This window comes from Ceratotherium simum, chromosome 1 (assembly GCF_057802395.1).
Source record: "Ceratotherium simum simum isolate JZ-2026a chromosome 1, ASM5780239v1, whole genome shotgun sequence".
NCBI classification, from domain to species: Eukaryota; Metazoa; Chordata; class Mammalia; order Perissodactyla; family Rhinocerotidae; genus Ceratotherium; species Ceratotherium simum.
The window spans coordinates 94,364,136-94,377,469 of record NC_141900.1 but is presented as its reverse complement, the minus strand read 5'-3'; the positions used below and the strand labels follow the sequence as shown (position 1 = coordinate 94,377,469).

Here is a 13,334-nt window from a genome sequence, read left to right as displayed (position 1 = left end):
TATCTCTTGGGCATATACCTGCGTGGAATTGTCGAGTCATAGTATGAAACTGCAAGTTTACAAATAAGTCCATACTGTTTTTCAAAGAACAAATTAACCTCTATATGAAAATAGATAAAGAGTAGAAACAATTAAAGAGTAAACATCTATAAATATTACTCATGGCTTCATTTATGCTCTTATCATCTGACATAATTGTTTACTTATTCTCTACCCAGTTAAATTCTTTTTTTTTTTTTTTTTAAAGATTTTATTTATTTATTTTTTCCCCCCAAAGCCCCAGTAGATAGTTGTGTGTCGTAGCTGCACATCCTTCTAGTTGCTGTATGTGGGACGCGGCCTCAGCATGGCCGGAGAAGCAGCGCGTCGGTGCGCGCCCGGGATCCGAACCCGGGTCGCCAGCAGTGGAGCGCGCTCACTTAACCACTAAGCCACGGGGCCGGCCCTACCCAGTTAAATTCTATACTTCAAGTTTCAGCTTAAGATTCACTTCCCCCATGTAGCCTTTTCTATTTAACCTATTCAACAATGTTTTTCCCTGTGAATTTCCTCAGTAAACGTGGAAGCTATACTATCCCATCATTTCAGTACTTTTACAGTACCTTGCAATTATTCTTTAGATCACTGTTACCTACATTTTCATCCTAAAATACACTTGTACTTTTTAAAACTTGAATAACGTGTCTTAGCACCCACCATATTAATAACTATTCCTCAGTCAAAAACTGGCAAGGGAGAGTATCATTGTATGTTTATAGAGGAAATTAAAAATAGAAGGGCAAGTGTAATTATTTAACTGTATGCAATAGGAAAGACCTGACAAGTTTAGAGAAGCAATAAGACTCCCTCGAAATTTTTGTTAAGCATATAGTTTTATCTAATTTATAGTGCAGCAAACCTAATTCAGAATCCTGTGAACAATCAGAGATCACTGAGAACCTAGTTTTTTCTTCCCCGTAGGGAGTTCAGTCGCACAGATGGACTGTGAATTTTGTATCTGGTTGTGTTTCACCCTTTGCTTTGGTGGGTAGGAAGCTTGAAGGTGAATTTCTGGCCCACCTTTAGTAATTCTGGTACGTGAATGAACTTTACTCTTGGCTTCCTTTACTCTTAAATGCCTTCTATCTACTCATATTTTGTGATATATATTTTGTTAATTTATCTCAAATCTTTTCCGAAACACAGTGGGATATAAGTAAATGACCAAATAAATACACAAATACATGAATGAATATACAAAAAATATGATGAATCAAATCAGATAAAATGCATCCATAGTTTATGTTACAGATGCTGAAATCTGTGCTTCCCATTGTCGTCTCACCTAAGGTTCACCTGGCAGGGTACTTATTCCCTGTATCTGAAGTTTGTAAACTTGTGTTGCCCTGAGAGGGGCAGCCTGAGTGGTGGACCTGCTGTGTTTGCTTCCTTGCCCCCTGCTTTGCCCCGACCACCAGGGCAGTCCCTAGTTGTATTTGGCATCTGGATTTTATTTAAAGAAAGGGTTCTGATGCAAAAACAAATGCAAACTTTTCTCTGCACTACACACTCACCACACACACATCAGCTGACTGTATCTATCCAGTGCTCTACTGTGTGCTCTCTTATATTCTTCACACACTCCTACAGTCCAGAGTGAAGGGAGGTTACAGGCACATCATCGGGTGTCTAGCTCTGCTTGAGAGCATCTCTAAATAGGCAGAATACTTTTTTGAACATTATCATAATATATGTATAAACTTTAGAATAGAAATATTTTATAGGATGAAGAAGAGAGATGACTTCATCTAAGTCATATTAAGAGAGTCCTAAATATAGGTACTAGTAAATCGCTAATTCATTTTTGCCATTAGAAAGCAGATGTAACTATTGGGATATAATACCCACTTGCTTGCAACTTTTTAAGTCTACCAAGCCATAAAGGAGGAAAGCAGCCCTCTGGCTTCTGTGTACTTGGATGTATGTTGCCTGTGCTGCACACACGGCAGAAGCCTGGGCATCTTGCTAGCTGCTGAGTTTCAGGATCCATTCTGATTGCTTCTCCCAAAAGAGGCAGGAGGTATCCCATTTACACAGATACAAACATTCCCACTGCCTTATTTTATCTCTCAATATTTTGTTCCTAATGTCAACAATCACACGTTATTGTGTTTAGCAGCGTATACTTCTGTTAGACTGAGTTCTTTAAGGGTCAGGACTGTGCGTTATTTATCTTTCCATCCCTAGCACCTAGTAAGTGATTGGCACACAATAACATAATAATTAGATGGGAACTAGAACACATGAGGTCAGGTCTCACAAGTCCCCTGTTCTAGCAATTACTATATGTTTATTTCTTTATTTTTTTGTGAGGAAGATCAGTCCTGAGCTAACATCTGATGCCAATCCTCCTCTTTTTTGCTGAGGAAGATTGGCCCTGGGCTAACATCCGTGCCCATCTTCCTCTACTTTATATGGGACGCCACCACAGCATGGCTTGACAAGCGGTGTGTCGGTGTGTGCCCAGAATCTGAACCTGCGTACCCTTGGGCCGAGGAAGCGGAATGCGTGCACTTAACCCCTGCGCCACCGCGCTGGCCCCTATATGTTTATTTATTCAGTCAACAAGACTATGTGTGAGGCATTGTACTACACACTCGTCGTACAACTTCTGGAATGGGCTGTAACTCAGCCAAGACCCAAACCTAATACGACTGAGCAGCAACCATGAGCCTTAGCAGACAGGGCTTCTTAGGGCCTATCTACTTTCCTCTCTGATAAAGAGTAACTTGTGGAGCCCAAAACTTTGTTTTTTCCCCTTCACTCTGGGATCAGGAAAGAAAGGGGAGAAGGCACATGACATACCCAGGACCCACACTCACCACACTCAGCAGAATATCATAATAAGAACCAAATAATAAACTTTAATTTGAATATATTACAGTAGAACATAATAATTCTTTTGAAGTATAAAAATAATTAAAAAATTTTTTCCATTTGCTACAGCCTATAAATAGTACATTGATGCTACAAACCGTACACATTACACTACAGTCCTAAGCCTGGACTGTCCTCTCTCCTACATCATCACATGTAAGAAAAACAGCCGTGCAACACTACTCTGCAATCTTGAGACTGTGCCAAGACATTTCAGAAGTAGCTGTCCTTAATAACAGAATTGGATGGTATCTCTCTTAAACTAGTCTTTATGTTTTTTTACTCAATTCTATAGATTAAAAACTTTAAAAAAAATTAATCTAAAATTCTGGGAATTGCTATTTTGGGAATATCTGTTTTTTCCCAAAAGACAGGAAAATGGCAGGGAGAAGCTAGCGTGTTAAATTCAACAAAAGCTCATTTAAAAGTAAATCACCATCAATGGAAAAGCTTTTCAAGTATAAGAAATTTGAAAATAATAGCTATTAACTGGAAGACAAATTTCATTGCCAAAAGCCACTAAGGAGTTCCATCTGTCTTTTTCCACTATTATGTCTCCTAATATTTTAAGTGAGGTAAGTAAGAATCACAAAGATTCTAAAAATTGTAGCAGGTTCTGCCCAGATCTGACCCACCTAGTATCTTAGATGCTGAGAAACAATTATTGAAAAAGTAGGAACAACATAAAAGGAAACAGAGAAGCTTTAGCATATGAAAAATGATGCAACTTTGTTTTCTAAAATTCAGTTATTCAGGCCAGTTTATTTTGATTTGCGCTCTGAATTGATCAGACCTGGGTCTAAGATAAAAGACAGGAAAACTGGCCATCTTCCTGAGCGGAGCTGAAAGAAGCCCTTGCAACCGTCCAGAAGGAAAGGCCATCTGCTGTGGCTGTGTTCTCCTTTGCTGCGCTGACTCCTGCCCCGTTCCCAGCTCCATTCGGCACAACTTCCCCATCCACAGTGGATGTTGGGGGTCTAGGTGGAACAACTGATGCAGGGCTTACAGGAATTCTTGTCTTTAGTGCTTCAAGGAATTATGACTTTTTTCAGTTCTCATGCTGGATAGGGATGGCTCTGCACTATCTACACGTGTAATACTGGGTACCTTAGACTAACAGAAAAAAATTATATGGTGTAGAAACAAAGGTACTCTAGTACATAAAAACACGTATGTTTATTTCCTGAAAATAGGTTGTGAGCCTAAAAGTGCTCAGTTGTATAATAGGTTCATGATGCGAGAGCTCAGAAACATGAAGCTGGAACATGACTTAGGACAGAGAATCCGGCCATTAGGAGGTCCCTCAAAGGGCTCCACACAATCCATGTCTATTATCATTACATTAATAAATGGCCACAATGCATATATATAATCTTTGTAGCCCTACTTTCAAAATTGATGTTTATTCAGCAAGATACATGAAGAAAAAACCTAAGTTGTTTTGCTAACTAAAATATAATGAAGACGTGACTAATGAGATTTGTATACTTTGTTTCCTGAATACCTTTAAATGTACCACACAGACTTTTTTCATAGTACTGACTTTTTAAACAACTGCAATACTCATGTTACTCCACTGTAACATGGTGTTATCATCAAGAATTCAATTACTGAAAGAGTAATCCCATAAGTCTATTATCTATTAATGACTGGACAGTCTGATAAAGGATCTCACTGCCATTCTTAGAATCACATGGCTATTTATAACCTCTGCTCTCCCAAGATTCTAATCTTTATAATCTCTGCATCAAGATTCAATGATGCAATACAAAACTCTATGGAATTCCCCAGTAAAATGGGATAATGTACATGGATGGCTAAAATTAAGATGACAGAATGATGGTGACTCTTGAGTATTAAAGGCATTTGTTATTGCAGCTAGGAGAAAATGCTGTGGAATGCTAATATAAAAAAAAATGTTATGCCATTCTCCTTCAAGTCAGTCAATTACATAAGAGGACTCGGAGTATTTTTGGAAAAAAGGCACCAGACAAGTCCAAAGTCTTATTGCTAGTCAGATCTTACCAGAGCCACAGCACAGACTACGCCTCTTAGTTCAGCCAGGAGGCTAGGTCTAAGCAAGCCAGTCACTATCTTGAGGCTCGAAGGGCAAGGAAGGAAATGTCAATAAAACAGAGCCCTGCATCCTACATTCAACTTGAGGAAGATGATTTCCAAGTTTATGTCGAAGTGCTGACTGTTCCTGAGGACTCTGGAGCGACTTTAGACAGGCACTCTGTTTTCCTTGGCCCATTTCTTCATGATGCGGATGATGTACTCCACTTGGGTGTTACCAGTGCTTCTCAGTAAATGGAGCACTTCTCGAAGGGTCTCTCTGAGGAAGAGATTTGAAAGGACAAAGTGTTTCAGCAAAGAATGCAAATTAATAAGTAAAAGAAACTTGTAAGTGTTCTTCATATACTTCTTGTAGGGCATTTCTGGTAATAGACTCTTTCACTATGTATTCATAAACGAATTACAAACTTCCTAGCCTTCTACTCTTATGGTGGCATAGTAAAATGGAAATTCTGTGAAATCCTTCTCACCAACCCAAGTTTTCCTTGTTTACTTACACTATCTGTATACATGCTATTAAACTTTTTTGTCCTAATAGGACATAAATATTTCCATTTCTATGCTTATTCGGCATGACAGAGTAGAAAGAGGGTATATCAAGGAGCTGGGTTCAAAGGGTACGTTCAGATTCTAGCTCCATACTAACAAGTCACTTAACTTGTCTGAGTCCCAGATTTCTCCTGTTTAAGGTGGTAATCACCTTAAACTGGGTGTCACTGCCATATTTGTAAAATTTTACAAAGCCAGAGGAATGGATGATTTCTTCAAGAAAAATAATATATTGGGACGGCCCCGTGGCTTAGCAGTTAAGTGCATGCGCTCCGCTACTGGCGGCCCAGGTTCGGATCCCAGGCACGCACCGATGCACCGCTTCTCCGGCCATGCTGAGGCTGCATCCCACATACAGCAACTAGAAGGATGTGCAACTATGACATACAACTATCTACTGGGGCTTTGGGGGGCAAAAAAAAAAGGAGGAGGATTGGCAATAGATGTTAGCTCAGAGCCGGTCTTCCTTAGCAAAAACAGGAGGATTAGCATGGATGTTAGCTCAGGGCTGATCTTCCTCACAAAAAAAAAAAAAAAGAAAGAAAGAAAAAAAAATAATATATTAATAAATACAGAAGACAGGAAAGTTAAGAACCAAGATTTGGCAAATGCCCAGTATTTATGGTTTAAGTCATTTAAATTTAATTAAAATTAAAATTCATGTTTTAAGTAATGCATACCAAAAGTTCCCTATTACCTTATCACATCTATAGGTGACTGCTTATTGATCCTCTTCCCTAAGAGTTCCCTGATATTTTCTGCTTTTTTCCCTCAAACATCTTCTTTTACCTAACCAAATGCTTTTGAACTTTTATTTAGGACTGGAAGTAGATACAAGGCAGGAAGTAATTTTGTTTTTTTTGTGAGGAGATCAGCCCTGTGCTAACATCTGCCAATCCTCCTCTTTTTTTGCTGAGGAAGACAGGCCCTGGGCTAACATCCGTGCCCATCTTCCTCTACTTTATATGGGACGCCACCACAGCATGGCTTGCCAAGCAATGCATCGGTGCACGCCCGGGATCCAAACTGGTGAACCCCGGGCCGCCGCAGCAGAGCACACGCACTTAACCGCTTGTGCCACTGGGCCGGCCCCCGGGAAGTAATTTTTTTTTTTTTTTTTTTTTTGTGAGGAGATCAGCCCTGTGCTAACATCCGCCAATCCTCCTCTTTTTTTCTTGCCGAGGAAGACGGCCCTGGGCTAACATCCGTGCCCATCCTCCTCCACTTTATATGGGACGCCGCCACAGCATGGCTTGCCAAAGCAGTGCGTCGGTGCGCGCCCGGGATCCGAACCAGCGAACCCCGGGTCGCCGCAGCGGAGCGCGCGCACCCAACTGCTTGCGCCACCGGGCCGGCCCCAAGTAATTTTTGATAGATTATTAACTTATAAAATAATCACATCTCCTACTCATACATCAGTAACGAATACATTCCATGAAGTTATGTTTTGAAAACTGAATTTAGTTTTAAGTATTTTAATTTTTGTTACAAATGGAGCTATATGCCACTTAATTTTGATCTAAGTCTCAGTATTTCCTAAAATATGAGAGCGCAAAAGAAAAAAGAAAGAATTATCAACCACACCCACTCCATTCCTAATTCTTTGAGGCCTAAACTGAAACATATAAGAAAAAGCCAACAGGCAAAAAAGTAGAAGAGATTGAAAAAGACTTTGTTTATGAAAATGGCAGTTCATATTGCAGCTAAATATGTATCTTGCTCTTATATTTGACAGCTGTAGTATACTCAATGTCCCCAGTATGTATGATTTAGAATGATCTGATTCTAAAAAATTAAAAATTTTTGGAGGAAAAAGGTCAGATAGAAATATAAAACATCTTAAACTTTTATTTATCATTCTAAAACATCATTATAATTTTGAGTTTTCAGAAGATGTCATCCAAGAAAACAATTCTTTCACCCACAAACCAGCAAATGAAGAAGTAGTGTTCTTGTCTGTCTACTTACTTGGGTTCTCTCCCAGCTAAGATCATTTGGAAAATGCCCACACAGGCACCTCTCTTGCCTTCCCAATATTCAGGGTTGGGATCCAGTCTCTCTAAGACATCAAATGCTTTGGCTGAATAGTAAAACTGGCCCATCTGAAAAAAAGAAAGTGTTGTGGTAATACTTGTAGTTAAAAGGTTGCACCGAATAAAACTAAATGTAAAGATACCATGAAATAGAACTGTATGAAACAAGTGCATGGGTAATGACTACATTTTCAGTTAGCAAATTAGATACATTTCAATTCCTTATTAAAACAAGAAGGAAAATCATAGTTTGGGTACACGGGTTCAATTTAAATCAGCCTGCCTTCATTCAGTTTTCAATAATATAACATTTTTTTCTACACATAGTCAAGTTATGCTATAATAGACACATTTGTCATTTCTTCTAATTGTAGTCTAATCTTTAGGATAAACTCAGATGACTATGATTTGAACTGGGCATTTTTCATGTTTCCGCAATACATTCTGTAGATGACTACCATCATTCATTTTAAGCTAATTCGATCATATTCAACCCAAGAGGATGGTCCTTCCGTGACCCTGTTCCTAAATTCTGACTGCATAGATGTATACTGACCACTACTCTAAACACCAAATCTTTTAAGCATTTAATTCATTTTGACAGACCTCTTTCTCAAATATACTATACATTTCCTTGGCCTCATAGGACATGCTGAATACCATTAAATTTTGCTTAGATGAGTTTTCTTGATTGGCACTCATAAATGTACATTTACCAATTTCACTGAAGGCTTCAAACTGCTAGGCAATCCTCCTTACTCACTGTGGTTTAGTTACCTCTCCAATCCTGTAAACTGTTGTTCTAAACTTTTGCCACTTTCCTTTTTTTTTTTTTTTTGTGAGGAAGATCAGCCCTGAGCTAACATCCATGCCAATCCTCCTCTTTTTTTTTTGCCGAGGAAGACGGCCCTGGGCTAACATCTATTGCCAATCCTCCTCCTTTTTTTCCCCCTTTTTCTCCCCAAAGCCCCAATAGATAGTTGTATGTCATAGTTGCACATCCTTCTAGTTGCTGTATGTGGGACGCCGCCTCAATATGGCCGGACAAGCGGTGCATTGGTGCACGCCGGATCTGAACCCAGGCCGCCAGTAGCAGAGCGCGCACACTTAACCACTAAGCCACGGGGCCGGCCCCGCCAATTTCTTTAAGATCTCTATCGCATTCTTAACTTTTTTCTATACTTCATAGAGAAAATACAACTTTCCTCCCTTCAGTTCAAATCATACTTATACCTTCATTCATCCTTCCCTCTTTTCTGCCTATCTCACAGGAAGAAGTGTTCTTATTCCTTTTTAAGGTTAATCCTTCTTCCTAAGTTCTCTTAAAATTTGTGAGTGCGTATGTGAAATAACACACATATAGAATGGTGCATGAAACATAAATGTGCAGTTTAATGACTTATAGCCATACCTTGTTTTATTGTGCTTTGCTTCATTTCACTTCACAGATACTGTGTTTTTTACAAATTGAAAGTCTGTGGCAACCCTGCATTGAGCAACCCTATTGGCGCCATTTTTCCAACAACATTTGCTCACTTCGTGTCTCTGTGTCACATTCTGGTAATTTTTGCAATATTTCAAACTTTTTTCATTATTATTATATTTGTTATGGTGACTGTGATCAGTGATCTTTGATGTTACTATTGTAATTGTTTTGGGGCACCACGAACCGTGCCCATATAAGACAGCGAACTTAATAAATGTGTGTGTTCTGACTGCTCCACTAACTGGCCGTCCCCCATCTCTCTCCCTCTCCTCGGGCTTTCCTATTCCAAGACACAACAATATCGAAGTTAAGCCAATTAATAACCCTACGATGGCCTCTAAATGTTCACAGGAAGAGTCACACGTCTCTCACTTTAAATCAAAAGCTAGAAATGACTAAGCTTAGTGAGGGAGTCATGTCGAAAAGCTGACATAGGCTGAAAGCTAGGCCTCTTGCACCAAACACTCAGCAAAGTTGTGAATACAAAGGAAAAGTTCTTGAAGGAAATTAAAAATGCTACTCCAGTGGACACATGAATGATAAGAAAGCGAAACAGCCTTAATGCTGATATAGAGAAAGTTTTAGTGGATAGAAGATCAAACCAGGGCCGGCCCCGTGGCTTAGTGGTTGAATGCTCGCGCTCCGCTGCTGGCGGCCCGGGTTCGGATCCCGGGCGTGCACCAACGCACCGCTTCTCTGGCCATGCTGAGGCTGCGTCCCACATACAGCAACTAGAAGGATGTGCAGCTATGACATACAACTATCTACTGGGGCTTTGGGGGAAAAAATAAATAAATTAATTAATAAAAAAAAAAAAAAAAAAGAAGATCAAACCAGCCATAACATTCCCTTAAGCCAAAGCCTAATCCAGAGCAAGGCCCTAACTCTCTTCAATTCTGTGAAGGCTGAGAAAGGTGAGGAAGCTGCAGAAGAAAAGTATGAAGCTAGCAAAGGTTGGTTCATGAGGTTTAAGGAAAGAAGACACCTCTATAACATAAAAGTGCAAAGTGAAGCAGCAAGTACTGATGTAGAAGCTGCAGCAACTCATCCAGAAGATCTAGCTAAGACAATTCATGAAGGTGGCTACACTAAACAGCAGATTTTCAATGTAGACAAAACAGTCTTATATTGGGAGAAGATGCCATCTAAGACTTTCATAGCTAGACAGAAGTCAGTGCCTGGCTTTGAAGCTTCAAAGGACAGGCTGACTCTCTTGTTAGGAGCTAATGCAGCTGGTGAGTTTAAGTTGAAGCCAACGTTCATTTACCATTCCGAAAATCCCAGGGCCCTTAAGAATTATGCTAAGTCTACTCTGCTTGTACTCTGTAAATGGAATAATAAAGCCTGGATGACAGCACATCTGTTTACAACATGGGTTACTGAATATTTTAAGCCCACTGTTGAGACTTACTGCTCAGAAAAAAAGATTTCTTTCAAAATATTACTGTTCACTGACAATGCACCTGGTGGCCCAAGAGCTCTGATGGAGATGTATGACATTAATGTTATTTTCATGCCTGCTAACACAATATCCATTCTGCAGCCCATGGATCAAGGAGTAATTTTGACTTTCAAGTCTTATTATTTAAGAAATACATTTTGTAAAGCTATAGCTGCCATAGATAGTGATTCCTCTGATGGATCTGGGCCAAGTAAATTGAAAACCTTCTGGAAAGGATTCACCATTCTAGATGCCATTAAGAAAATTCGTGGGGCTGGCCCGGTGGTGCAAGCAGTTAAGTGAGTGCGCTCCACTGTGGCGGCATGGGGTTCGCCGGCTCGGATCCCGGGCACGCACCGACGCACCACTTGTCAGGCCATGCTGTGGCGGCGTCCCATATAAAGTGGAGGAAGATGGGCATGCGTGTTAGCCCAGGGCCAATCTTCCTCAGCAAAAAAAGAGGAGGATTGGCAGATGTTAGCTCAGGGCCGATCTTCCTCACACAAAAAATAAATAAATACATAAGAAAATTCATGATTCATCGGAAGAGGGCAAAATACCAACATTAACAGGAGTTTGGAAGAAGTTGATTCCAACCCTCATGGATGACTTTGAGGGGTTCAAGACTTCAGTGGAGGAAGTAACTGCAGATGTGGTAGAAACAGCAAGAGAGGAGCCGGCCCGTGGCATAGCAGTTAAGTGCCCACACTCCGCTGCTGGTGGCCCCGGGTTCGGATCCTGGGCGCGCACCGACACACCGCTTGCCAGGCCATGCTGTGGCGGCGTCCCATACAAAGTGGAGGAAGATGGGCACGGGTGTTAGCTCAGGGCCAGTCTTCCTCAGCAGAAAGAGGAGGATTGGCATGGATGTTAGCTCAGGGCTGATCTTCCTCACAAAAAAAAAAAAAGAAAGAAAGAAACAGCAAGAGAACTAGAATTAGAAGCGGAGCCTGAAGATGTCACTGAATTGCTGCAATCTCATGATAAAACTTTAACAGATGAGGAGTTGCTTCTTATTGATGGCAAAGAAAGCAGTTTCTTGAGATGGAATCTACTCCTGGTGAAGATGCTGTGAAGATTGTTGAAATGACGACAAAGGATTTAGAATATTAGATAAACTTAGTTGATAAAGCAGTGGCAGGGTTTGAGAGGACTGACTCCAAGTTTGAAAGAAGTTCTACTGTAGGTAAAATGCTATCAAGCAGCATCGCATGCCACAGAGAAATCATTTGTGAAAGGAAGAGTCAATAGATGCTGCAGACTTCATTGTTGTCTTATTTTAAGAAGTTGCCACAGCCACCCCAGCCTTCAGCAACCACCACCCTGATCAGTCAGCAGCCATTGACATCGCGGGAAGACCCTCCACCAGCAAAAAGATTACCACCCGCTGAAGGCTCAGATGATGGTTAGCATTTTTTAGCAATAAAGAATTCTTTAATTAAGGTATGTACACTGTTTTTTTAGACACAATGCTACTGCATATTTAACAGACTACAGTATAGTGCAAACATAACTTTTATATGCACTGGGAAACCAAAAAATTCATGTGACTCGCTTCATTGTGATATTTTCTTTATTGCAATGGTCTAGAACTGAACCCACAATTTCTCAGCGGTATGCCTGTATAACGTGAATACAAGTGTAAGCACCACCCAGGTCAAGAAACAAAACATCAACAGCAAAACAGAAGCTCTCTCTGTGTCACTTCTAGACTAGAACTCTCTCCTTCCCTCCAGAAGTAGCTACTAATCGAACTTTTATGGTCATCAGTTCTTTGACTTTTTTTTATCACCTGTGTATACATCTTTAGACAATATAATTGAGTTTTGCCTCTCAGAACTTTATCTATATGAATTAATACTGTAAATATTCTTTTGTGTCTTGCATATGTTTTTAAGCTTCATCTATATTGCTGGATATAGCTCTACTTGGTTCCTTTTTTAAAAACTTTTTATTTTGATATTATATAGACTTACAGGAAGTTACAAAGATAGTACAGAGAAATCCCATGTACCTCTAACCCAATTTCCCCCGTTTACAGCTTATGTAACTATAGTACAATATCAAAACAAGGAAACAGACATCGCTACGACGTGTATGTATAGTTGTCACTTTATCAAATGCGTAGGTTCATATAACCACCACCTCTATCAAGATAAAGAACTATTCCATCAGCACAAAGCTGTGCTGCCCTTTTATAGTCACATGCACTCCCCTCCCTGCTCACTGTCCCTAACCTCTGGCAATGACTAATTTGTTCTACATGTCTAAATTTTGTCATTTCAAGCTTGTTATATATATGAAATCAAACAATATGGGACTCGTTAAGATTGGCTTTTTTCACTCAGCATAATATCCTTGTTATTCTTTGTTAACCTAAGCTATTGCTTGTATCAATAGTGCGCTCCTGTTGTATAACCCTGAAAATGCAGGAGGGTCCTCCACCCAAAGTTTGGTTTGGAATTCGAGAATGATGATGGCACACACACACCAAGAGGGTATGAAAAGGTTTCTTATATAATTGAGGTCTCTGGGGAGAGTAGGGCAGGCCTCTCAAGCAGGTTGAAAACAGCCTGAGAGAACATGAAAAGGAGACTGGGTTTTTACTGTGGTTAGGAGGTGGGGTCAGGGTGAGGGCACCTGAGCACGGGCAGGGGCTTGTGTAGTTTGAATCACCCAATGGCGCCAGAAAAGGGAGTACCCTGGCTTTCTTATCATTTTGTCCAGATGTGGGCACAAGGGGAAGAGGGAGGGGTGAGGCTTAAAAGCTGTCATCAGTCAAACTTCAAAAAAGGGAATCAGGCTTGTCATCACAGTTCCTTTTTATTACCGA

The 13,334-nt window shown here is 40.3% G+C and overlaps 1 protein-coding gene across 2 annotated transcripts in view; it reads right to left on the bottom strand.

Annotated features, from left to right (window-relative positions):
- Positions 1-2,880: 2,880 nt before the first annotated feature.
- The window catches only part of IFT56 (intraflagellar transport 56), a 49,360-nt gene continuing 38,906 nt past the window's right edge, over positions 2,881-13,334 (bottom strand). For both annotated transcript variants that reach the window (XM_004430706.3, XM_087431573.1), the window contains exons 17-18: positions 7,510-7,643; positions 2,881-5,251 (exon numbers count right to left, since the gene is read on the bottom strand). In XM_004430706.3, the coding sequence (XP_004430763.1) occupies positions 5,140-5,251; positions 7,510-7,643 (246 nt within the window). In that variant the 3' untranslated portion in view covers positions 2,881-5,139. The remainder of the gene's footprint in view (positions 5,252-7,509; positions 7,644-13,334) is intronic.